The sequence below is a fragment of the Typha latifolia genome, chromosome 2 (genome assembly GCF_019914945.1).
Source record: "Typha latifolia isolate L0001 chromosome 2, TyphaL0001v2, whole genome shotgun sequence".
Taxonomy (NCBI): domain Eukaryota; kingdom Viridiplantae; phylum Streptophyta; class Magnoliopsida; order Poales; family Typhaceae; genus Typha; species Typha latifolia.
In genome coordinates this window covers 3,708,771-3,734,377 of record NC_133087.1, presented here as the reverse complement: position 1 = coordinate 3,734,377, position 25,607 = coordinate 3,708,771, and the positions used below count along the sequence as shown (strand labels likewise).

The window sequence follows — 25,607 nt, the reverse complement described above, 5'->3', positions numbered from 1 at the left end:
ATAAAAACATTCTGAAACTTGAAAATTTTACTTCAAGTATATTACGGTTACTTCGTATTGTATAGGATAATTGATAGTTAAAAATAATTAACGAAAAGTATATATATATATATATATATTACGGTATGGATAAAAACTAAAGCATGAGGGGGTGTTGGGTCGAATTGCTTCGACTTCATGGGACACGTTGCTACTTGGAAGGATTAATATGCTAAAAAGTTGTATTTTGCTAACAACATTGTGTACGTACGTTAACAGTTAACTAATCACCAGTAACACAAGCTACAACTAAATCAACTGCCACGGCATGAAACAATGGACTCGTTTTTGTCTTCCGTAAAACTGCTCCAGCTTCTGCTTGGCAACTCCTACCGCACGAGGGCACCATCCATGTTGACCTTCCAGGAGTCCTATGCCGATGGCTCCTAGCAACCTTAGTCCGGGGCATTGGGGACTGTCAGCAAGGTGGGTTGGCCATCGAGCTATTGCCCTAGATTAAACCACCGCTTCCAAATGGACCACATGAAGGAGGCTATCACCACTCATCCCTTATGTTCTGATTTGGGTCAAGGGTCCAATCTGTAGCTAGCTAGTTTGTGCTACAAGTAAAGAATATGTGCACCCTATGTAGCTCACACAAGGCACAATCCTTGTCTAGCCCAATTCCAACTCATGGAGAAACACCCTAGTCGGTATGCAATTCTAGAGCATTTTCCAATGAAGTGTTCTCACCCTAGGAGCCCCTATAGGAGCTTACAGTCTTCCACTCCTTCTAAGATGTCTTGGAGGTGGAGGAGGAGGAGGAGAAGAGTACAGATGGAGCTTGCTCGCGGCTCTCCCTTTTGGTGAGGCCATCAAATCCAAGCATTAGAATTGATTATAGAATTGTGAGTCCAGGTTTAGTCGAGCCAGTAGGTGGAGTTAGTTGTGGTGAGTCTATCGATAGTGGAGAGAGCATGTTGCACTTCCACCCAACGTAGTCACCCTATCCAGCTGCACCTTGTGATCCTTAACCTAGACTGGGGAGTTGGAGATAAGCATTCTGAGGTTCAAGAATGATATCATGTCCAAGTGGAAACCAAAGATCTAACACAAGGGGGATTGCTCGATCGAGGCTAAGCGAGCACAGAAGGAAAATGTTGAGACTTTTTTCAAAATCGACTTTCTAGTTCTAGAGGAGAGAGTAAAGATCCAAAAACTAAGGATGCAGGCATGCTTAAACAATGAAATAGAGGTCAATCAAATGAGAGAAGTGGACATCCTCAACTCGATATCTAGACAATCTGCGAGACTCTATCATACAGCATTAATGAGACTGAGATAGTTAGCAAGTCTCCTTGACAAAGGGTGGGAAACAACCCAGTAGGCTAGGGAACCATTTATGAGGATTGGAAAACATCACGAGATGATGCAAGCTTGGAATCCAGTGACACCATCCGACTAGGATAGGGTACCAAGAACATTTGCTAAGCTTACACAATCGTAAGCTTTCATCATCATCATCAGGGGATCATGCTTGGTTATGTTAATTTTATTAATATGTAAGTAACTATTCCATGGGATTTAATACACTGCTTGAAGTATATATACCCAACGGGGAGAGAGACCAATTCATCTTCTCGTTGTGTTCCGATTTCATTCGTGTGCACATCTCTACAGTATGTTAATTAATAAATAAACGGCGTGAAATATATGGTCGAGTAAGGGGAATATAGAGAGAGACCACGAAGGTGAGAGAGAGAGAGAGAGAGAGAGAGAGAGAGAGCGAGAGATGGAGGAAACCGGCGATGAGAGGAAGAATGGAGTAGGTGAAGGGGTACCGGCGGCGCCGCCGCTGCCGGATGAGAAGGAGGAGGAGGTGGGGTCGAGCCTCACCATGGAACGCGTCGCCGCCGCGAAGAAGTTCATCGAGAACCACTACCGATCCCACATGAAGAACATCCAGGAGCGCAAGGAGAGGTCAGATCCCTTATCGATCTCACCTCTCTATGAGATCTAAGTCTTGTTCGCGGTCCGTCTTATACTCTTATTAGTGTCGAGATCGTTTCTTGATTGCTTTAATCGTTCAGAGTCAGAGCTTAAGTTTTCAAAGTTTTACGAGGTTTTAACAATACGGTTTAGGTTTTAGAATGTGATATCTTGATCTCGTTGAGCCGATCCTAGAGATGGTTTTGATGGTAAGCCCTGCAGCCCTGTTGTTTGACTAGTTTGCTAAATTAGAAGGTTATCTGTTCTTGTCTTATGTTCTTGTGCCCACTAGCACTCTATAGAGTATATGACTGTTTGTTTAACACATTCGAATGGTATTGTACGATTACCTCGGGAAAAATACGATCTATGGATGCTTTTGAGGGAAGAAACTTGTGGAATATACAACTACAATCAAGTAGCTATACGATTTTAATTGTTATTGTCTGAAAGAAACCATAGCGCATGAAAATTATAGAGGCGTCACCTTTTGTTCTTATTCTACTTCAGTTTCCATGACCCCCCCTCCAATCACAACTATTGGGTATAGGAAGAAATCTCAAAACATTTTGTTATTATTAAAATGGCAATCTTGCTCTCGTGGAACCTCCCTTTGTCCTTTTTATTCACATCTGTAGTAACAGATCTTTTTTGTTATTATTTTCCCATGGAATCTCTTTGTATTGTTATATTTTCCTGCCAAGCTGAAATTTCCAATTGATTCTATGAGGAGAGTCTTTTGAAGCACCCAACCACTATTTCAATCATAGATATGCTAGCCGTTATGTCTTTCTTTGCAATTCCCCTTCTCTTTTGCCTCCAATATCTTTGATTCAAGATTCCCTTATCAAACCAGATCATGTCAGATGTTCCACCTTAACATGCACAATGAATGTTTCAATGCACTATCAATTTACTTGCCTTTATCTTTTCAAACATTATATGGATTAAGTTACTTTGGTAGTGTTTGCTACTCTCTTCTCTCTCTATATCTAATAAACAGCTTGATGATGGAGCTAGGGAAAGCGGTTTTAAAGTTTTGGCTTGCATCCCCTTTTACCTCCAAAATCACTAGTTTCTAACTTGCTTAATTACTAACATTATGCTTGATCACTTAGTTTGATTTTCTATATTATTTCTATTGCATCTTTCGCTTGCATTCTTTTAATTCTTGATTGCTTCCTGCTTCACATACATAACACACAAATCCTCTTAAATGCACCTACGAGCTTTTTTTTTAGTCTAATGCTTCTATATTTGGTCCTTTCTTCCTTACATGAACTTGTGATCAAGAAGATTTATACGTAATGCAGACGCTGGTATTTAGAAAGACAACTAGCTTCTTCACAAGTTCCAATGGAGGAAAAAGTTAATTTATTAAAGGATTTGGAGAGGAAGGAGACAGAATTTATCCGACTTAAAAGGCACAAAATCTGCGTGGATGATTTTGAGCTGCTTACTATTATCGGAAGAGGTGCTTTTGGGGAGGTCTGTTGTTGCATAGCTTACATGTAACTTATTTTGTAGGTTTCAGAACTCAGTAGCTATAACGTCTTCTTCAGTTCTTTGTGTACAGTACTTGTCTGTAACTGGCAGTTATATGCAAAGTTGCCGTAATTTATTATTACCATTTATCACAAATTGCTTCCTCTCTGTAGTTAATACCATATACCTTGCAGTAATTTACTAATGCGAACATTCAGATCCTGCTCTTGCACAGAGGAGCTTCTGTTATTGCTCTATTTTTATTGCTGATTCTAGATTTCTAGTTCTGCAAAAGTGCAAAGGGCTTTTAGCTTTGTCATAACTTCATGCTTTTGAAATTGGATTAACAATTAACTGACTTGGAAATTAATTGCTTGTTATGTTGAAATGCAATCTTAATAAGCACATAGCACTTTCTCTAGAATAATGTGACATTGATGAATTGATTCAGTTTTTGAACTAGAAGGCAGGAATAAAATATGTACAAATTGCTGAGTTCTGATATACTTCTGATAAACAAATATATGGTCATCATAGACATGTGAATCGAGCTTGCTACCTTGCCAGCTGCTCCAACTAAGTTTTGTTCTAAGCATTGCAACTTTTCTCAATTAGTGAGCTGATCTGGGCCATTCAAGCTCTAATAAAAATAACTTTTTTTGACAAAATTAATAAAAATAACTTATATGCGTGTATATTTTAATCTATATTCATGGTTTGTATAAAATATGTATTATGAGTGGTTAGGTCTAGTTTAAAGGGGCTTTTAAATGAGAGAGCAAGCTAAATCTGCAACTAGAATTTATATCCAATTTTGGTCCAATAATGATAGCTTAGAGCCATAGGATTTAGATAACTTGATCAGGCAAGGCTTGGGCTTGATATTTCTTATGTTTGGTTCGAAGCTAGAAGACATAAACTAATTTATAAACAATATATTTTCAGTCTTATTCAATTTGAAACAATATGAGAGCCTCTTATACTCATTGTATGTTACAAAGGCTGGCCTGATAATTGCAATCTAGGTAAGATATTTCTACTCTTAGTGGGGTCATTCCTCAAGGATTTCCTGAAATAGCTGCTTGTGACAGGATGAAAATTATGTTGAATGTATTTCTCTTGTTTATAAATTATCTGAGCTTGAGCTTTAGCATGGTCTACTCAAGCTAGGCTTGTTTATGCCCGGGTTCTCTACTTTGGATTGAAAGACGAAGAGAAAATATCATCATTGTGTGATAGTGTGATGTTGAAATAGTGAGAATGGAAGTGGGTTATCAAGAATGGCAGGAATCACTTATAGTGTTATAGGCCATTTTTAATTCTTAGTAAAAGATTCTGCATAATCTAGAACCATGTACTTGCTGTTCTTTAATCAGGATTATCTTTTGGCTGTCTATTAATTCTTCAAAATAATTGTACTACTAAAATTATATGGGTGTTGGCTGTGATCATGCTGATACCATATCACGATCCTCCATCGGTGATTCACGTTTATATCAAATTTACAAGTGTCAACACCCAGTTATTCTTTATCAACATTTAACTTTCTAAATTGTAGTTCATATATCTGCAAAAGTGCATCAACGATCACCATGTTATGATATACATAAATAAGGTCCACAGACCACTGTTTCCCTTTCATATAGACATTTGCAGGCGTATCTTGCATGTTCCTTATTCATTGAGTGCAAATATTACATAGTCACTTTTTGTATTGTCACATTATAGGTCACATTGTGCCGGGAGAAGTCCTCTGGCAATATTTATGCAATGAAAAAGCTGAAGAAGTCCGAAATGGTTAGCAAGGGTCAGGTAAGATATTTAAATGGTAAATTATGACAAACTGACCTTGTTAGAGCTTTTACTAAGATGTCTAGTTTTATGAATGCTAAACTTAATAACAGTTGAACTCAGAAATTTGTCTTTCATTACTGTTGAAATAGTTAAACTCAGAAACTTGTCCTTCATTACTGTTGAAATACTTGAACTCAGAAATTTGTCCTTCTTTACTGTTTACAAAAGCAGAGCACTGAAGTGTTTCATTTTACTTCACTTCCTTATTTACATCTGAGATATTGATGATGCTCTCATATAAAAAGGCAAGTTCATTGTAGGAACCATGTTCAACATAGTCTTTTCTATGATTTTTTTTTTATGTTCTGGTGCAGTATGATTTGTTCTTATGTATGTGCTTGTCCACAACTTGTTAATTTATTGTTTTCCAAGGTTGGATTTAGATTTTGAAGGCATCACTACAGGAGTTTCTAAGATTTAGTAGTAGGTTTCTTTCAGAAGCACAAGCCACAATGTGTGGTTAGGAGTTTTGAGTCCCTGCAGCAGCGTTAGGGCAAAGTCATAACTTCCTTTGGTAGTTTATAAGTCATCACTTTCCTTGAATTGCACATTATGTAAAGTTAGTTAATGTGTAATTTGACTTTTGCACATCAGTTATTTGCTATACATGTTAGTAACCATTTGCATTATACTTATCTTCTAGGTGGAACACGTTATAGCTGAAAGGAACTTACTTGCTGAAGTTGCTAGCCATTGCATTGTGAAACTGTATTATTCGTTTCAAGATGCGGAATACCTTTATCTAATAATGGAATATCTTCCTGGAGGGGACATGATGACCCTTCTCATCAGAGAAGATACCTTAACTGAAAATGTGGCTAGATTTTACATTGCACAGAGTGTCCTGGCCATAGAATCCATTCATAAACATAACTACATCCACAGGTTAGTACTGCTTACAAGGATCTGAATCACTAAACAAGTAGTTTATTTCCATGGATAATATCTTATGATGCTTTATTGTTGAACTGATCTCTATTTAGTGTGTGCTCTCATACAGAGATATTAAGCCCGATAATCTTCTATTGGACAAAAATGGTCACATGAAGCTATCAGACTTTGGTTTATGCAAACCAATTGATTGTTCAAAACTCTCGACCTTGAATGAAGATGAACCCATGAGTGATGAAAACCTTAGGGAGTCGATGGACATTGACGGCTGTTTTCCAGACACCAAATGTGGTAGTAGGTGGAAGAGCCCTCATGAACAACTCCAGCACTGGAAAATAAACAGGAGAAAATTGGTACTTTTTGGATGGCCCTTCTACTTCAGTAATCTCTGCACCATGCTTTACTTTGATTTTCTGCTTTTAACATGTTAGTTGATCTTGAATCTATTTCTACATCAAGGAATACATCCAGGGTAACAGGATCTAAATTGTCATTTCAGGCATTCTCCACTGTGGGAACACCAGACTATATTGCTCCTGAAGTATTACTAAAGAAAGGATATGGCATGGAATGTGATTGGTATATAACTCTTGGTTAGATAATTGATTTCTGTCTATATTTTCCGTGCTCTGGTGTTTTCAGGATTCATTTATCCATTTTGTAATGTGATTTTAGCCTGTTTTATGCTCTATTTCATTTGACTGCATATTATCTTTCTTTCTTAGGGACCTCACAAATTTTGTAAATCTCATATTTTGTATTGCCTAATTGGTTAAAATCTGAAACTGGATGATCTGATATATGGATTGTTCCTCTCCACAAAACATTGCTTTGGGAGGATGTTACTGACTTCTATTCCTTGGATAATTTCGATCACGCTCACATTTTAGACTTATTTTCACCTAAAATCTGTGATAGCAGTTTTCTCTTTTAAAATTTTCTTGTTCCTATATGTAGTTTCCAAAAATGTACATATTGTTGAGTAAAGTTTGCTCCTTGCATCCAAGATTTCACGGCTTCAAGCAATGAAAATAGACCTCTCCAGAAATGAGGATAAGGATATGTAGTTTCCCTCCCTGATGCTGCCTTGGCGGGAGCCTCGTGCACCAACTCCCTTTTGTCTTGCATAATACTGAGTACTTTTGGTTGCGCAAACCATTTTCTAGTTTCTAATAAAATATTTGTCTGTTAATCGCAGGTGGTCATTGGGTGCAATTATGTATGAAATGCTTGTTGGCTATCCACCATTTTACTCTGATGATCCCATAACAACATGTCGAAAGGTTAGACTTGATATGCCAGAACTTCATTTGTCTTGTTCAGCATAGTAAGACATTACTAATCTCAACATTATGTTATTGAAAAAAAAAAGACTCTTTGCCTTTCCCTTTGTCCAAATCCCAGCCAAAGGGAATTCCGAATCCCAATTTATGCTACACTATATTAGTTCTTCTCTACTTCTCTTTTACTATACACATCCTATACATTTTGAGTTCTTTTCCATTCTACCCTCTACATCTAGAATTATGTAGTTACATTTTTGTCGATCTTTACATAAGTTGTCACATGCTGTGATCAAACGACCTCTGCTTTGTCCACTAAATCCATTTAGTTGGATATAAACTCATCTATCTTTGTTCTTTCTGACATTTATGTACAATCAGATGATAAAAGAAAGAAGTAAACCAATAGTTACCTGAGTCATGCTAATATTCGTAAGACAGCAAAGTTGACTAAACAAGACAAAGAACCTTATCTATCGGCTGGAACTTACATTAAACATGCTTGGCGTTGGTCGTTTACAATCTTGCCAATTTTAAATGAGGACTTGTAACTTGAAATTTATATTAGTTATTGATTTGAGATTGTAATAGTAACAAGTTTGCTCGACTTCAACACATTTCATATCAACTGTCTTACATATTCCTGTTGAAATCTTTCGTAAAAGTTTAAGCAGGAAATGGACTGGCTATAAGAATTTAAATTCCAGACTTTCTTTTAAACATAGACAGAGGAGCAAACATCATAGTATTGTACAGAAATCACTTTAAATGGGGAAAGAAGATCTTCAAGTATGCACAAGATTTAATGATCTTAATCTAAGTTTCTAGCTGTCTCAAGTTGGAAAACGGGAAAAAGAAGAAGAAAAGAAGAGGAACAACAAAGGTCTGAGAACATAAACCCCAAGAAAGTTCTGCTTTTGCAACCCTCTAAAAATGTTGTGAAGATGAGTCTTTTGAATTTGTGAGAGCCCAAGAGGAAGATCACCATTCAACTGAACTTGGAAGTGTGGCTAGTTTTGCTTACTCTCTTCAGTTTTTTTTGCAATTGTTCTCCAAGTATTAGTGTATTACATCCATAAATGAATGTAGATTCTTTTAACTAATGATTTCTATCTAATGATATCATCCCCATTTTTTAACTAAAAATGTTGTCAAGATGAGTCTTTTGAATTTGCAAGAGCCCGAGAGAAAGAACACCATTCAACTGAACTTGGAAGTGTGGCTAGTTTTGCTTACTCTCTTCAGTTTTTTTTGCAATTGTTCTCTACGTTTTAGTGTATTACATCAATAAATGAATGTAGATTTTTTAACTAATGATTTCTATCTAATGATATCATCCCCATTTGTTAACTAAAAATGTTGTGAAGATGAGTCTTTTGAATTTGCAAGAGCCCGAGAGGAAGAATACCATTCAACTGAACTTGGGAGTGTTGCTAGTTGTGCTTACGCTCTTCAATTTTTTTTGCAATTGTTCTCTAAGTATTAGTGTATTACATCCATAAATGAATGTAGATTTTGTAACTAACGATTTCTACCTAATGCTATCATCCCCACTTCTTCTATTTTACTTGATGAAGTTGATTAATTTTATGGTTTTATCTGTTAATAGTTTGTTTTTTCTTCATTATGAGGCTAGGCTATGCCTTCTTCGTCTCTTTTAAATTGAGAAGATTTCTAGCCCATCTTAATGCTGGTTTAGTAATTTTTTAGATTGTGCACTGGAAAAACTATTTGAAATTTCCTGAAGAGGCAAGGTTATCTCCCGAGGCTAAGAATCTTATTTGTAGATTATTGTGTGATGTCGATCACAGACTTGGCAGCGGAGGAGCAGATCAAATAAAGGTAATTATTGAGATGAAGAAGATTTAGAATTCCCACTCCTTGTAGTTTATTTATCTAGATTAATCATGCAAATCTTTTCTTAAAATTTATTCTACATTTTATCAGATTATATAATTTACTGCATCTATTTTTTCTCAGGCCCACCCTTGGTTCAAAGATATTGCATGGGAGAAGCTTTACAAAATGGAAGCAGCTTTTAGGCCAGAAGTCAATGGCGAACTGGATACACAGAACTTCCTGAAGTTTGATGAAGTAAAACAATGATATTTTGAAGTTACCTCTCACTGTATTTGTTAACTGCTAAGCTTATTGATGGCCTATTTGCTTTTTCAATTTCAGTCCTTGATTCCTGGAATTGTAGTTCCTCGTATCAATTATTTTTAACAGTAGGAGTTTCTCTGAATGATTTCTTCTTTTATCCTTTAAACTAGCTGTACAACAATTATGTGATATCAGTGGCTATTCTTCTCGCTGATGTAGATTTGTTTTAGTTTATCCTAGCTGTTCATCTTAGGCTCTTAGCATTTGTAATGTGTTTTGAAAATTCATTGGTAGGTCTTAGGAGGGCCAGTTCTTTTCTGTAGAAAAATAACTCAACATTGTGGATTTTGTACTTACACCAATGCTTCTACTATTTCACTTTTAAAGGGTGGGACCAATAGTTCAACTATTACCTTCTTTTGCTTTACTAAATTTTACTCATATGTTCCTGTTGCATTCCTGTTTCCTGTGACTCTAGTCACTTGCATAGTTGAATCATTTTTTCCTTATGTGTTTTGCTTCAGTTGGATACTCCTCCTGCAAGAACTGGTTCTGGACCCACAAGGAAGGTACACAACCTTTCCCTCTAATGTTCAGTTCAGAAAATTTTCTTAAAGGCACTCAAAAGTATCATAGTATTTGCTTTTGAATGTTAATGGAGAAGCCTTCTCAACATTGAGTTTTAATTCTATCGTTCAATTGTTATTCGGAAATGGCTATAATCATGATCATGGGGAATTCCATTAATTTGGAGTACGGTAAGTAATATGCACACTTGAGAACACACAATACACTGATATTTATCATGCATCTATCTTTTGTTTGTTCAACCACTAAGTTGATGCTATTGGATTACTCCTGTCATAGGAGTATTGGATCTGTGCATGCAAAATGTGCAACTTGACTATAGTTAGCTGCATGTTTGATCCCAATACTAATCTGATATGAGAGCTATGAGAACTGTGAGAATGGTGATTATGTAGGACACAAGACAAGATGTGCATATGCCAATATGGTAGATCTTGAAAATTTAGGATTAGATATATGACAGATACAACAAGGAATCTGTAAGACATTAAAGCGTACAGTTTTTTTGGGGGGGGAATTATAAATCTTCTACCTTATAACCTAATAAGTAATTAGTTTAACATCTTGTTCATTGAATTAAAAGAGATCAGAAATACAGAGCTTATTGTACAGAACCAGAGAGATCCAAACAAATAATTTCAAATATAAATAAATATATTGCAGAGATCTGCCATTTGTACAGAACCAGAGGGATCAAAACAAATAATTTCAACAATTTATCTTAGGTTATCACTAGTGCTAACAGAAGTGGAGTATAAATAAATATATTACTGAGGTTCGCCTTCAATTTGCTTTCCTCCAGTCTCTTAAAACGTGAATAAAAATAACAATCTTTAGTCACCTTGATGGCTTCTACAAATTAAATTAATTATGTGAATTTTCTGTGTACAGTTTCAAAAGAGAAAGTTGAATGATAGTAAGAGAAGTGAGAACTAGCCTTTAAAATTATCTTCCTAAAGTTTGCTTCCTTAGCTTTCTTAGGGCAAAAAGAATTACACAAGCTCTTTGTGAGAGGAAAGATGGCAAGGACTGGTATGACACCTGTCCAGATAAATCGAACAGCCAGTATCAGTATTAATCTTGTAATTCAGCAATATGTCATGAAGTAAGCTGTCATTCATAAAAGTGTCATAGGACATCTAAATTTTGTAAGATTTCAAGATGCAAATCCATACTCATATGTCATCACTGCTAACGGTTGCACAAGTTATAGGCAATTAAGTAATGAACAAATTGATTTGATTAGTCTGGTGGTCAAGGTCGTCGTTGCAAATATAAGTTTATAACTAAAAGAATCATTGTTGTTCAAGTGTTCCCACATTTTGTAGTAGGAAGAAAGAAGCTTTTTTTCCACCAAAATGCAGAAAGAATTCAAAAGTTAAAAACCATACACCAATCCCTCCAATCGAGAGAGTATTTTTTTGAAGGATATTGATAGCCCATAAAATGTGGGTTTCAACTCGACAAGCTAGCAAATTGTCTGTGTACATTTTTCTAGATATTTGTATAAGAACTTCCTCTACATGCTATGGATTAGTCTGTGTGCTTATTTAACCTTCATATGTCTCATTCAATTTTCAGTTAAAATATGAGAGTTGAGTTATTGTGCTTGAAATGTAATGACCAGATGCTTCTAGATGCTAAAGATCTAAGCTTTGTTGGGTACACTTACAAGAATTTTGATGCAGTCAAAGGCTTACAACAGTCTTCTGGTATGCACATTAGTTTTCAAGTTTTCTACTTGCTTTGGAATTCTTTATTAAGTTTCTCTGAGGTAACATAGATGTTAGAGATCATACTTTAAACAATTTGTAAAAGCAAATATTTCTTTTACTTTGGCATCTGTATATAAGCATGTAATTTTCCCTCAGCGTCTTCTATCTTTCATTATCATTCTGATTCAAACATATAATACTTGCAATATAAGATACGGTTGACACAGTTATGCATTTTTCTCTTTCCATTTCCTTTTGACTTCCAATGTATGCAGTTTTTTCTGTTTCATTTTGCATTGGAATTTGAAAAAACTTTTGTGGGTGTTTTGTGTTAATAGCATTTCACATGTTAGATTTCTTCTGGAATCTCTACCAAGAGGAAAAGGTCAAATGTTACATGCATTATTGTTTCTTCTGTTCTCCATATATCAGCCTCCCTTCGCTAAAAAAGTTATACTGTTATAGGAATAAAATAGTTAGTAGGGAATAGGGAGTAGGAACAATGTAGAAGGTAGTCTATAGTCTACATGTGGTTGGAATTATCACAATGACTTGCTATTTTGTAAGTTATAGTTGACTTTGATTCATTTAGAATTTAGGCATCTACCCACCCTCATCGCCCACAATATACTGCATATCTTATAGGTTGACATAACAACACCATCATTACAAAAGGTGTCGAAAAAAATTTCTGCTCTTCTATGTATCTTAGCATTTACAAAATTCCTTGCAAAACTTTCTCAAGGAATATAAAAACGTATGTTTCTCAATATGTATCTCTTTGGCTTTTTATCTCTTTCCCCCTTGGTTAAGAAAAAAGATAATAGCATGATGTACTTTCATGATTTTATCTTAATTTTCAGCATTCTATACTTGTTTTGATCAACTTAAGCATGCAGATATGAAGAGAAATGCATCACCAAGGAGGCGCTCAATTGATTCCATATTTGGTAATGCATTTCACTATGGCCTAAAGTGCGTTAATTTAGCTAAAGTATAATCATAACCTTTCTTTAAATTCACTTGACTGATTGACATTGCGGCATATATCAAGTCTAATGATCTGAAATTTAGCATGACATATCTATTGGGTTTATCGTCATTAATTGACTTGCTTGAAAGCTCAAAATGACTTGAGCAGCATCCAAGTAAACTATTAACTATGTGCATTCAACTTTGGGGTACTTAACTACTTATGTACACTAAAATAATCCTTAAGTTGTTAATATATGAGACAAGCATCACCTATTCTCATCTGCCACTACTCTCCTTTTAACTGTTTCCTTCTTTTTAATGCCAGGTGATTCAGTCATTGATTCAAGGAAATCCACTGAAGGAGATGGCGACACACACATGATGTCAACAGGAGACGCGCTGCCCCCTTAAGCTTCCCTCATTTATTACTCAGAAGTTTATCAAGCATACGCCCTGATAGTGTAGTTGTGGGGAAGGAGGCCTGCTTATTTAGTCGGTTCTGCGCTTCCCTTGGTCCTGATAAGCTGTTAAGAAAGCATTTCTAGAACCTACGCAGCTTCTGGTTGTACAGTAGTATTTAAAAGGATAATTAAATAGTGGGCCATGATATTGAAATGTCTGAGAGCAAAGATCACTGTTTTGGGAGTACTTTTCCTGACTGCCCAGGTTGGCAAAGCAAAATGTGCCATCTCTTGTGGCAGATTCGGGTCTGATTACTTTGGAGACAATAAGATGGTGCTTTCAGCAAAGTTTTCTGTTATCTTGCCAAGCGTCTGCTTTACATCTGATTTACTTTGTTCACATTGGACTTCTTGGGTGTTGCCAGAGGTACTCTTGATCAGAAACTGAATTCATATGAGATGCATTATAGTTGTCAATTTGTAGCAAGTGGAATGCTACCAGTACTATCGATAGCAGGTTTTCAGCATTCTCTACTGATTGGGTCAGAAAGTGAGCATTTTTCTTTTCCATTGCCAAAATATGTTATGCCAATAGTAGATTTTCCATGGAAATGTAATTCATAGGTTATTTCCGTCAAAGAAAAAGAGAAATTGTTCAAAAATACTCTAAATGATCACTATAAAAAAAAATTAGATTATTATATAATGTACATTCTTTACACATACGAGCTTATATCACTCGAAAGTTTCATCTTTTAATAGCTAACATTGTGTTATACATGTATGTATAACACTAATATTTTGTCATCCAACAATATCACAAAGGCAGGGATAAAAGCTGCCAATGATGTCAAAATTCACTTTTAACCAATATCACCCTGCAAAACTTATACATACTAAACAAGGGTGACCACCGGCAAAATTCAAGTCCTGTAGGCAAAACTTGTACATATTAAACAAGGGCGACCACCTGCAAAATTCAGGTCCTGTAGCGACCAGACATGTTTACTCTAAGTATTCCACCACCAAGTATGGCAGGATGAAGGCATTGCAATAACCTGCTGCTATAGCGAAGACCTCAGCTTCTCAACTTCAGCCAAAAGAGAAGAATTTCCTTCACATGCATCTGTCAACACCTCAAACCTCCTACAGATTTCATCTGTCCATGGTGTCCCTTGCGACGTGATTAATCCATGTTGAACAAAACTCCGAAGCATATCCTGATAAGATTTATTTTAGAAAATAAAAGTGGAAAGACTAATTGGTGGATACTTTTCTGGCTTATATGCAATATGATGGCTTTACAGAAAGTTACCTCATTCTGTCGCTTCTTTGAATAAGTTCGCAGGAGAGATCTTGCCAATTTATTTTGAAGTGTAACCTTCTCACAAGGATTGGCTTGGAATATGAAACAAGAAAGGTGATGTACAGCCAGTTGGAAAGCCACTGATCCTCTCGTGGCAGCTCTATCAAGTCCCCCTGAAATCCACGATTTGGCATATGCCTCCAAAATCTCCTCATTGTCCTATGAAACACCAGTAACATATCATTCAGAGAAATTCTGTAATTATCAAACTCCTAAAAGATGAACACATAGTCCCGAATTTGATTATTACTTACTTGTCTTCTCTCTTAATCCAGACAGAGGAGGGTAACATAATTAAGTAATTAACTATCCCCCTTCTATATTTAGAATTTAAAGCAAAAAAGATCAGTCGAATTTTTTTTAAAAAAATTTATTTTTAGTTGGATAAGCACCACTATTCTTAATCATGACAAATCAAATAAAGTTGGCTGCTTTCATTATATTACTAGTAGAAAAGGTAAATACTGATATATGTGTTATTAAAATAACCTTATCTATCACAATAATTTTTATAATCTGGTCCACTGGCATATATTTGCCATGCAAGATGAGTATTGGAGGAACGAGCTAAACCATTCAAGGAAAACAACTATATCAATTGATCAGCAAATTAATTGCTCAGCTATGTTAAAGGAAAAGATGAAAGGAAACTGAAATGCCCAGAAGTACCTCCACAGGCTCCAGGTAACCTTCAGCCTCAGCAATACATTTTTCTGATGGAGGCAAGAGTTCAAGTACATAAGCACTAGCTAGCGCATTCCATGCAGCAAGTCTCACTGTAGCCTCAACATTTCGATGCAAGTAAACTGCCACTTGCCGCCCATATACGATGTCACCATATGATATGGCTGCAAATTGCTCAATGAGGTTCTCAACAAAAGTAGTATAGCTTTCATGAATTGTTGTCTGAAAACCAAGAATTTGCGGGCTTCCACCCTCTTGAGTTTCTGTCAACCTAGATGAAGAACCTTGAAATTTCTCGCTCCTTTCAGGAGGGGATTTAGCAAATCCATGTCGTAGCCGGTCAATATGCTGGCCATACAGTTTTTGTAAAGCTTCAAAAACATCCTTACTGTTCTCTTCTGCAAGTACATCCATGTTGACATGCAAGGCCATAGATAAAGAATGTAATTTCCACACCAAAGAAACACCACATATAGGAGAGTTATGAACATCAAAGCACAGTAAAGATGAACTTGCTTCCAATCCTAAAAGGAAAAATAGACCACCTCTTGCCACATCAAGGATATCATTCAATGAGAATGTGCCGCTGCTCTTTGGGTCACCAACTCCACAGATTGCACTAAGGAACCAATGAGCAGGAAGTGGCAATCTTTGGTGCGCCCACTCTAGAAACAAAGAGTTGCAAGATGGATCAACTGATTCCGGCATCTCTTGTTCCTCACTAATGGTTTCCAAAGCATTGAGCTTCCTGAATCCATCGAGTTCATTATTGTTTCTATCAACTTTACCAGAAGACTTCCTCTTAATGCCCAACCATCTAGTTTCATAGTGAGAAGTCAACAACTTACTCAAATACAAATAGTCTTCATCTGTCCTTTTCCATACAAATGATTTTAAACCCTTAGTATTGGAAACAAGATAATGAATACAGAAGTCAAGGAACTTCAGAACAGAAGGTTGGAGAAGAATATCAAATGCTTTTTCTAAAGCAGCTCTCTCCCTAGGTCCTGCAGTCAGACATACTCCAAGAACAGCATTGATTCTCTGTAAAGTTGCAAGATTAGGATGTATCATAATTTCTGATTTCATGCTTTTGTCAGAAACAAGATATTCCTCAAGCACAAGTGGGAAGACATTAAGCAAATCCAAAACAAGTTGTGCATCCAACTGTACCAGGAAACATTTCGGGGACCAGAAACCTCCTCCAGAAGAACCCCATCCAAACCCAATTCCAGGAGCGGGTCCTCCTCTACCAAACATCTCCACAGACTGAAATATAGGCCATTCTGAGGCAACCATTGTCATTAGCATATTTAACACTTCTGTCAAGTCATTCTGAGCCCACTTAGTAATACCTTCTTCTAATATCTTGGCAGCTTTTCCTGGCCTGTATCCTTTGGGAGGTTCAGGGAATTCTGTCCGTTTAGCTCTCCGGACAACTTCATCAACCAAAAGAACTACTTCTACTAATCCTCGAAGACAACTTATAGAAGATAATGATGTATCAAGATTACTATGATGTCTCAGATGGCTAAGGCTCACTGCTAGAGATCCACCATTAGTAGAAAACTCTTTAACTTGTATACTGCTACTGCACCAGCAGTTAATAAATTTATTCTCAATAATTTCCAGGCCGAGTTTAGGAACAAAATCAGGCAGCCATGGGAGGTGACTGTAGCCTTTACTCTTATCATTTATGCTGTCTGGCACTATCCTATCTAATATACAATAAAGCATGTGCAAGATCGCAGAGATCACCCAAAGCAAAGAAGCCAAATGCGTAATGGCTACATGCTTCATGCTCTTATCCCAGCCAGCAATAAGTGGAGAAACATATGGAATATTTTTCAATTGCAACCAACTTATAGCTAACTCTACAATTGGAACTACATGACTCCAAGACCAAACTTCCATGTAATCACCAGAGAGGTCCATGCCTTGCTCGGCAAGTTGATCAACTGAGTGAAGAATAGGTAGCTTTTGTGCTAGCGCTGCTAGTACAAGGTATGCTTCCCTTGTAACAGAGGTGAATTCATCAAGAACATCGTTCTCAAGTAGCTTCTCAAACTTTGGAGGACTGAGCCATAAGCACATAACAGGAAAAAAATCTGAAAAGTATGATATGCAAAATCCATAATGGATACAGACTCTCCATAACCGTAACTGTTCAACCATCATTGCAGAAGTAAGTTTACAATGCTCCCTTCCAGATTTTATCCAATTTTCGAGGGTGAATAAATTTCCATACCAGCGCCACATTGCCTTCTGAAGAACTCCATGCTTCACAAAATCTAAACAGGTTTTCTTATTATATTGGGATAAGACCTGAATAAGCAAAAAAAGAATAATAATATCAAGATGATAATGTGAGATGATTTTCTGAAGAAAAACCAACAAGTAGATTAATAAGATTACACATATGACATGCTGTTTATTTATGCTCTAACAAGAAAACATTTAATAGCTCCAGTCTCATTCAGTGTAACAATCTAGTCATTTATCTGCCCATATCTACACTCTCAAATTCTTCTCATGGAATCTGGATCCACTGGATTTAAAGGGAAAAAAAATCACAGACTTTTGATAGAACAAAACAGAAATACTCTTTTCTGATAATGACCACCTAAATTTTATCAAGCCAACTTTGCACTCTGCAACATCTTATATCTGCAAGAAAACATATGGAAAACTTCTCAAAGTATTTCAGTCATTCATTGGTTCAAACTCAAAATGATGAAACACACCTGAGTAGCGAGACTTTATTCCAAGCATGTCTACTTCATCAATTCAGAACTTAATTTTAGAAGAAGTCCCGTCCTTGTCTTTTAGCTTATTTGCAAGTATATACATCAAACAGACTTGTTTTTTTTTACTTTTTAGCCTATTTGTACGTATAAGTACATCACACAGATATAATGGATTCCACAATTGGAGTAATCAATTTGACTCTCAGAAAGAGAAACTATTGACCAAACTAGGTATGCCTGCTGAACACCAATCGCATGAACATAACCCAATAGATTCCTTTAACTCGAGGAAAAAGTAACAGGTATTAATGTATTATAAACTATACAAGGCAACAAGCCTCTGTTCATAACACCATATAATAACATACTAATGTGTGAAGGGAATGATGGGCAAAAATGTATGTATATGTTCTCAATTTTAAAAGATAAAATGGCGAAGCCTCATTATTTGAACTATACACAATAATGTAATCAACTGGCAGGATCAAACACCAAGCTGAAATTGAGTTTTAGATCGAGCTCAGAAAAGGCTTATAAAAGTAAGAAAGTGTGAAGCAGCACTTCAATGCAAAACATAAACCGGCATGCAAATAAGAAAAAAAACAGTAGTCTAGACATCCGTGACAGAGTACACATTATCTCAGTTAATCCAATACCACTAGAATTGTTGCTTGTAATGTGGTAGTTTAAAATTAAGGTAGAAGATAACCTTCAGGAGAATTATTGCTTTTATCTGAGATGGATGAACTTCAACAGCACCTTGTCCAGTAAACATCTTAACGACAGTTTTAATCAGCTGTGGGTATCTCAAAATGGCATCAGCAGATTGTGGGGAGTGTCTGGCTAATGCAACAAGAATTGAAACAAGGGAATCCTCTAAAGTTGGAAGAGGGTCCATCTGGATCAAAAGAGACATATTCAAAGGTCAAAAAGCTTAAACAAGTAAATAAGTAGATTAACCATACCAAATTTGTTTAAATAGTCAAATTGACGAGCAATTATAAAATCATTAACTCATATGCAAGCTTTAGCAATTAAAAGTTGATCACAATACAACATTTACTTATTTTCTAAGCATCATGAAGCATATATATTCCTTGCGTTGATAAAAAAACTTGCTTGCTGGCAGAAAGGATTCATACAACCAGCCGAAAACAATCCAAGGCATAATACTTGGTTGATGATGATGTTATTGTTATTGTTGCTGTGGCTGCTACTGGTGCTAGACTCATCATCATTGTCTAAGTGATAGCAGAGAATGAGCACAGAATTAAAGGTTGAATATAAAATATTCTTCTTTAACCATGTATAGTCAGCTTGTGAAAAGTGACAACCCAAAGGAGACCATAATATTTGCAAGACTAGAATCCTTGCAGTGCCAAATACAGCATTCCAAAGGTAATCGATTATTTTGATCTAGAAGAAACAAGATTGCAATTTCTACAAGAGGGTGAAGCATTGGAGAAGGGGTGACGAACATATGATGAGTTGTTTATGAACTTATAATAGATATAGCAACAATATCAAGTAAAAAGCTACAATAGAATATGCCTATGTTGTAAAATTTAATCTATACCTTGCTAGAGCTGAAAGTCTTAAGTACCAAAGTCTCATCATTTAACTAAGGTCTAGCAATTAATAGTTCGAGAATTTCGAACGAAGGCAATGCTATAATTTGTGTTTAAATCTGCTTATATGGTTTCCTCATGTCTTAGACTTAGAGATTAAGAAACTTCCAACTTCCAATGTCAAAATCATGATTTCTCCTTCAAGTAGACAAGATCCATGCCTAAAGAAACCTGGTTGATCCAAACAAGTCTAAACAACAGAAACTAGTCAACTCTACTAGCCAGCAACACTAAAAATCTTCCTGGCAGGCCTGTCTTACAACTGATTTTGCTTCTGCCAGTAAATCTCAGGAAAAAGAAGAAAATGTGGTTACATGGAACCTATTAGGTGCAAACTAATATATTATTGACAATCAAGCATCCGAAATAGAAAGTCAATATACTAACCTCCAAAAGATAGCAAATTCTTGGAAGTATTTCCATCCTAATGAGACCAGCAGCAACATCTTGTTCGGCCACAAAGATATCATCTTGGATGGTGTGCTTCCCATCAATTTCATCAGTGCCATTGTCACCAATATAAGGGATTATATTTGATGGCTTTGTATTGTACTTCCAAAAACCACCATAAAGAAAACCACCATCAAGCTCCGGTCTACCTCGAAATACAGGAGCAGTGCAAATATCTTTCTCAAGAGTAGGTAATTTCTGAAAAGAGATATGAATCGAAGTAAAATCCCTGGTTGAAATAAAAATACTACTGAAAAAATAAAATCTCCACCTCTAGAATATCGAAGAATTTTTCATTCACATCATAGCTCAATATGGACTGAATCACTTTGGCACAAGCCAAAACTACAGAGTCATGATTATCATCCAATGCAATCCTGCAGAAGCTTCAAGATTTAGTGATTATGAATTATATGAATATTAGAATTATAAAACTCAAGTAACTGGATCACAAATAATATCAAGGAAATCACAAACAGAATATACCTTTTAGAACAAAAGTTGCAAAGCATAGCACATTAATAACTCTATATCTTTATGATTACAAGGATGACTAGATGGCTTCTATTTGATACATGCAGAAAGACATCAATCATAAGAAGCCTCTTGCAAACGTCTGGTCATAATCATCCACATGAAGCAATCATCTAAACCTTTACTGTCCAAATTTTCTACTTTGTGATAATTCAGGAGTCCTCTGTAATATTTGGGATTTGATCTCTAACTTTGCCATGAATACTAGCTAATCCAAATTTCATAAACATTCACGCATACATACATGCATCCGGTGTTTCTATGTAAAAGCAGCTAGCTCACTGCAAAAAGCAACCTAAAATCAAATTTGTAATCATTTACTGAACCTCAGAAATTCCAAATCCAATCATCCACTGCAACAAGTCAGAAAATTATTCCACAACAAAAAACAAAGTAGAATATAATCAATTCCTAGTTGGCTAACTTATTCTGATAGATATTATCAGTCACAGATATTACCTTAGTGATAGAGCCATCTTTGGTTCAGGGCCGAGGGCAAATGCCCAGACAGCTTGCCAGTCGACAAATCTATCAGTAGTATTAATTTCCTCCCTAATATTAATATCCATCTTCTGCAAATTCTGTAAAGCCTTATTGAATATGGAAGCAAGCAACTGCAATGCAAGTGCTCGTTGTCCAGGTACCTAAATTAAAATATAGAAACTTCTTTGCTCAAGAACATGGATACTTGGGAAAATATATGAGAATAATATTATGTCTAAACTGATAGTATTAGGTAGATGTAATAAACTAATAATAGAAGAGTAGAATATGGATTTGACAATTCAACAGCCTTGTAAATGCTGCATATTACATATTCTAGGAAGCACAATTACATGTCCAAAATCCTACATGTTTTAATCACAGAGAAATGTTTAATCCTCAACTACTAACACGTAGCAGTTTGCAATCTGGTCCTTTTCTGTATTTTGAAGAATATGATGATCCTTTATAAGTTAACGAAAGCAAGAGTATGTGGGTTTTTTTTCAGTTTCCTACAAATGAATAGTTGAGAATCCAGCAAGGTGCAGTTTCCATACATGCTAGATTCAAGTTCTAGCATAATGGTCACTTCATGCACCTAATTTTTTTTTCAACTTCTTGCTAAGAGAAAATGGAAATCAATTTCAAAGATTAAATGCTTTTTTTATCATTATAATTCTCTTATGGCATTCTGTCCAAAAATTTGACTCCATCATATTTTAAATAGTTCTCTAAGAAGTTTGGTTTCCCCTAAATTTCCACTCCATAGCATTATCAATCTCTTCACAACCCACCACCATCCCATCCACAAAAGAGGAAACACAATGAGAGATAAATCCATTCAAAATAAGATTTCAAAAAGATCACCAGGATGAGAAAGGTTGATTCTAGATCTTACTGAACAAGAAGTTTCATCCTAAGATATTTAGTTTAGTATCCATGGGATTCACCTAAACATGCAAACTTTGGTAATTGAATCTGTCAAAACATTTTTGGTGCTCGTTTTATAATATATTAAGTGAAACACTCCATCAAAGAGATTGTTGCAGATGAGCCAATGCAGTATATGAAGAAGCCATACCAGACACACCAGGTATAGTCAAATATAAACTAGGATGGGATAGAAAGAACAGAAGCAAATTATGATGCAAAGGATATTAAGCATCCTGTGGCTAATATAAATGAAGGAATATCTAAGGCTCTATTTGAACCTTGGGAAATGTAAAATTCCTTCTGATCATAAGATTTCTACCAAATTAAATTTACTTCACAACATCAATTGTGTCTTCACCAAGTACTCTATGCATCCTAAATAATGAAAGCCAAACATCGTTAGGTAGTAAATGAGCTGGTAGGAAACTTAGTCAAGACAGATACAGACATGGAACCTTCTCGAGTACAAGAGACATGGACGAAGCATAAGCAACGATATGACCTTTTTCATATTGATGAACTTGATTGTCTGCCTCATGTCACATTTGGCATCCTTTAGTTGTAACCAAATGATCCATCAAGTTCCTTTAAACTCGTTGGAAGCTTTAAACCATAGTATGGGAGGTCCTGGACTCTCATGGACTTGCTCTCCTGTATGATCCCCAAAGTCAACTAACAAAGGCAAAGGGTACTTTTTTCCTTTTTAGCCATGCATACATTTTCTTTAATCCTAATCACCTTGAGGAGGGGGGAAGGGGAAGTTCCTTTGAATGGGATAGAAAGGATGAGCATAGCAACATCCATCTGGTCATCATGGAAGGTTTTGGTACTAGCATTCTTACTTCATTAAATTCAGAACATAATTCCCAAGATGGAATCTTGTATCTATAGAAAAATTGGCTATGTTAATATAAAAGCAATTATTGACCAGCCTTTTCCTTGAAATTCATGAGCCGATAGGTGCTTCTCAATGATCAATATACTATGTTCTTAATGTCAATCAATGTGTCTACGGACTTTTATCCCAAAAAAAAAAAAAACCCCCACCACATCTCTCCTGATATTTGACATCAAAACTGTATATGTAAGAATGCACATGCCAGATAAATTATTGAACAGTTATGAAAGAATGTTACCATTTATGTTGTGTCAGAGGGATAGAAAAACATAAGCAAGGTGCAACTAAAATCTAATAATGGTAGCTGTACAAAAATTACCATGCTCCGAATAAGTGCTACTGCCTCAATGATTGTGTACCCAACAGAAGCAGGATCCCCCTCTGTTCGTAGGAAGTCACGCTCAGCCACGTTATCAGCATTATACTGAACATGCTGAGGCCTCTTACCTACAGATGACAAGAACACCACCATTCTCAATAGAAAGTACATATAAATCTAGAAAAATATACTAGACAGCTCATGGACTATAAATTACCAGAAGATGCATAGTAGGTAGAATTCTGCAGAATCCCCTAGTTACGTTAAGAATATGGCTGATAGATGCATACTGATATTGACAGGCAAATACTATATTATATGCTCTGCAGGAAAAAAAGTAAAAAGAAAAAATCAAGCATCAAAACAGAAAAAGGACAATTTTGAAAGAGTAAAGAACATTGAGTGATCGAACGAAGACAAATGGAATTAAAAAAGACGGAAAGGGATTACGAGGCCAAGCACTACTATATATTTGTTCACAATAACGCTTTTTCCGCAACTAAAAGAAAAGAAGAAGAATAAATTGAACAAACTATAGGAAACAATGGAAGAAGAAGATCATTGCACAGAAAGATGAAGCATGCCGGCACTTCTATGATATACACTCTTTTGTGCTAAAAATTATCAACAAGCAATTCTGTAATAGCATATGTTAAATGGAGCTAAGAAACTTTGTCAGTGTCTAACGAATTGCAGAAATATGCATACCATGTTTGGACCTAAATGCTTCCTATTATGCAAAAGAGGTCATTTAAAGAACTAAAGCCAATTAATGTTATTTACTCACTTGATCAGAAATCAGGCACTTATCTACTAAGTTCAGATATGTCACCTGTAAATAGTTAAATATATCTAACATATAACTTCAAATGCACATGTTTGCAAGTATTTTTTTAGAGAAAGATTGAAGACGTATGGAAGATCAGCCAATAAAGATAATATACCATCATGTTGCTCCTGAGAAGATTCAATTTCCATTACATTCCCATCCAAGGAAAATCTGAGTGTCCTAACTTTCTCAACTCTCTCACTCCAAACCTTCCATGAACGGCTACTATCTACACCCGGCACCAGCCAATCACAAGGCCTTGCCCCAGAAATCTTCCCATTTTCATCCAGGCCACCATTTGTTGAATCCAGCAGTTTCCTCTCCCTCTCTGGCTGAGCACCTTTCCTGTTCCCCACATTGTCTTGGCCCCGCTTCTTTAGCATTTCAACTATCGCAGGATCCATCTTCTCCATTATCTCTGCCCGTGCCTCTGCAATCTCATCTGCTGACATCTCCTTCAACCTAGCAAGGTTCTCCACACCAATGTCATCTATAAGGGAAACTTTGGGCTCAGCATCATTGATAATGTGCTTCTGTTCATTCCGTTTACCATTGTGTTGCATGGGATGCCGAGAAACCCCATTCATGGAATCCAATGCATCAATGTCCATGTTTTCCATACCAGGTTGTCGCTCATCTCTTGTAATGAGCTCACTTTGATTGCTATTACGCATCAACACGTCCTTGTTATCATGCATCGATGCGTCCTCCTCCTCTTTGTGAACCAAACCAACATCAGTTGAAGAAATGGAAGGTAAAGATCCACGCTTTCCTTCTTTCTTGTCGATTGTCCTTATTTCTCTTCCATTTCCGGCCCTTTTTTTGACCCGGGAAGCAGCAGAATCGTCCTTTGGAACGAATTCCTTCCACTTACTAAACTCCAACCTTTTCTTATCCTTCCTCTCCAAGGGTTTCGCGAACAACGCCACTGGATCATAATCCATCGAATCCCCCTCCTCCTCCATATCCTCCTCATCGGAATCCCGCACCGCAGACACCGGAGCCCAATGCTACGTGGTCAAAAGCGAACAATAAGTGAGTACTGCTCTCAAAGCTACGGAGAGAAGCAAGGGAGGTAACCTTACCGGCCCATGGGAGCGGTGACGAGCTACGGGAAAGGGAAGAACCGTTGGCGTGGGTAAAGAAGCGGGAGAGGAAGAGAAGCCCTTCTCCACAATGCTTCCGATGAGGCCAGTAGCGTGGTGGAGCTCTTCTACCCGCTGCTTTAAGGAGAAGGCTGCGGTCTTGGGATTCTTGGAAGACGAAGCCTTCTTGACCTCTTTCTTCGATTCCATTGTTTTCTTCTCTCCTAGAATTAGGGTTTTAGGGATTGGGAGGATGGAGAGAGCTCGTTGGAAGGGTTCGGGTTGATGTCGTCCGACGCTGTCGGCGGTCGGTATCTTCGGGATGAATCGGAGAGGGTTTGTTTTGTTATTTAACAATGGAATTACGGTTTACCCCTTACGTGCAGGC

General features: G+C 36.6%; 2 protein-coding genes across 4 annotated transcripts; one reads left to right on the top strand and one right to left on the bottom strand.

The window, feature by feature from the left end:
- The first annotated feature begins 1,635 nt into the window (after positions 1-1,635).
- LOC140782822 (uncharacterized) lies at positions 1,636-13,622 on the top strand. Of its 3 annotated transcripts, none has more exons than XM_073129623.1 (13): positions 1,636-1,959; positions 3,282-3,456; positions 5,182-5,265; positions 5,951-6,192; positions 6,308-6,551; positions 6,698-6,777; positions 7,397-7,481; positions 9,192-9,323; positions 9,462-9,575; positions 10,109-10,153; positions 11,800-11,884; positions 12,787-12,837; positions 13,188-13,622. In XM_073129623.1, the coding sequence occupies exons 1-13, from the start codon at positions 1,772-1,774 to the stop codon at positions 13,271-13,273; spliced, it is 1,611 nt and encodes a 536-aa protein (XP_072985724.1). In that variant the 5' UTR covers positions 1,636-1,771; the 3' UTR covers positions 13,274-13,622. The 3 variants fall into 3 exon arrangements, with proteins under 3 accessions (XP_072985724.1, XP_072985726.1, XP_072985725.1); XM_073129625.1 differs by having other exon boundaries at positions 1,712-1,959; positions 3,265-3,456; XM_073129624.1 differs by having other exon boundaries at positions 1,913-2,011.
- Positions 13,623-13,934: 312 nt separating this feature from the next.
- LOC140782819 (transcriptional elongation regulator MINIYO) lies at positions 13,935-25,580 on the bottom strand. Its single transcript, XM_073129614.1, has 10 exons — positions 25,220-25,580; positions 24,250-25,144; positions 23,306-23,433; positions 21,132-21,316; positions 20,410-20,515; positions 20,076-20,336; positions 18,770-18,958; positions 15,299-17,638; positions 14,579-14,788; positions 13,935-14,483 (listed from the first exon to the last, which is right to left on the bottom strand). The coding sequence occupies exons 1-10, from the start codon at positions 25,427-25,429 to the stop codon at positions 14,328-14,330; spliced, it is 4,680 nt and encodes a 1,559-aa protein (XP_072985715.1). The 5' UTR covers positions 25,430-25,580; the 3' UTR covers positions 13,935-14,327.
- Between the last annotated feature and the right edge of the window lie 27 nt (positions 25,581-25,607).

Bases quoted from the DNA above. Each gene is read 5' to 3' on its own strand.
- LOC140782822 (XM_073129623.1), top strand. From the start codon at position 1,772: ATGGAGGAAACCGGCGATGAGAGGAAGAATGGAGTAGGTGAAGGGGTA. The intron at 3,457-5,181 runs GTCTGTTGTTGC...GTCACATTATAG, and splicing joins GAAGAGGTGCTTTTGGGGAG to GTCACATTGTGCCGGGAGAA. The intron at 6,193-6,307 runs GTTAGTACTGCT...GCTCTCATACAG, and splicing joins AAACATAACTACATCCACAG to AGATATTAAGCCCGATAATC.
- LOC140782819 (XM_073129614.1), bottom strand. From the start codon at position 25,429: ATGGAATCGAAGAAAGAGGTCAAGAAGGCTTCGTCTTCCAAGAATCCC. The intron at 20,337-20,409 runs GTGGAGATTTTA...ATCTCTTTTCAG, and splicing joins AATTCTTCGATATTCTAGAG to AAATTACCTACTCTTGAGAA. The intron at 14,789-15,298 runs GTACTTCTGGGC...GGTGTTTCATAG, and splicing joins GTTACCTGGAGCCTGTGGAG to GACAATGAGGAGATTTTGGA.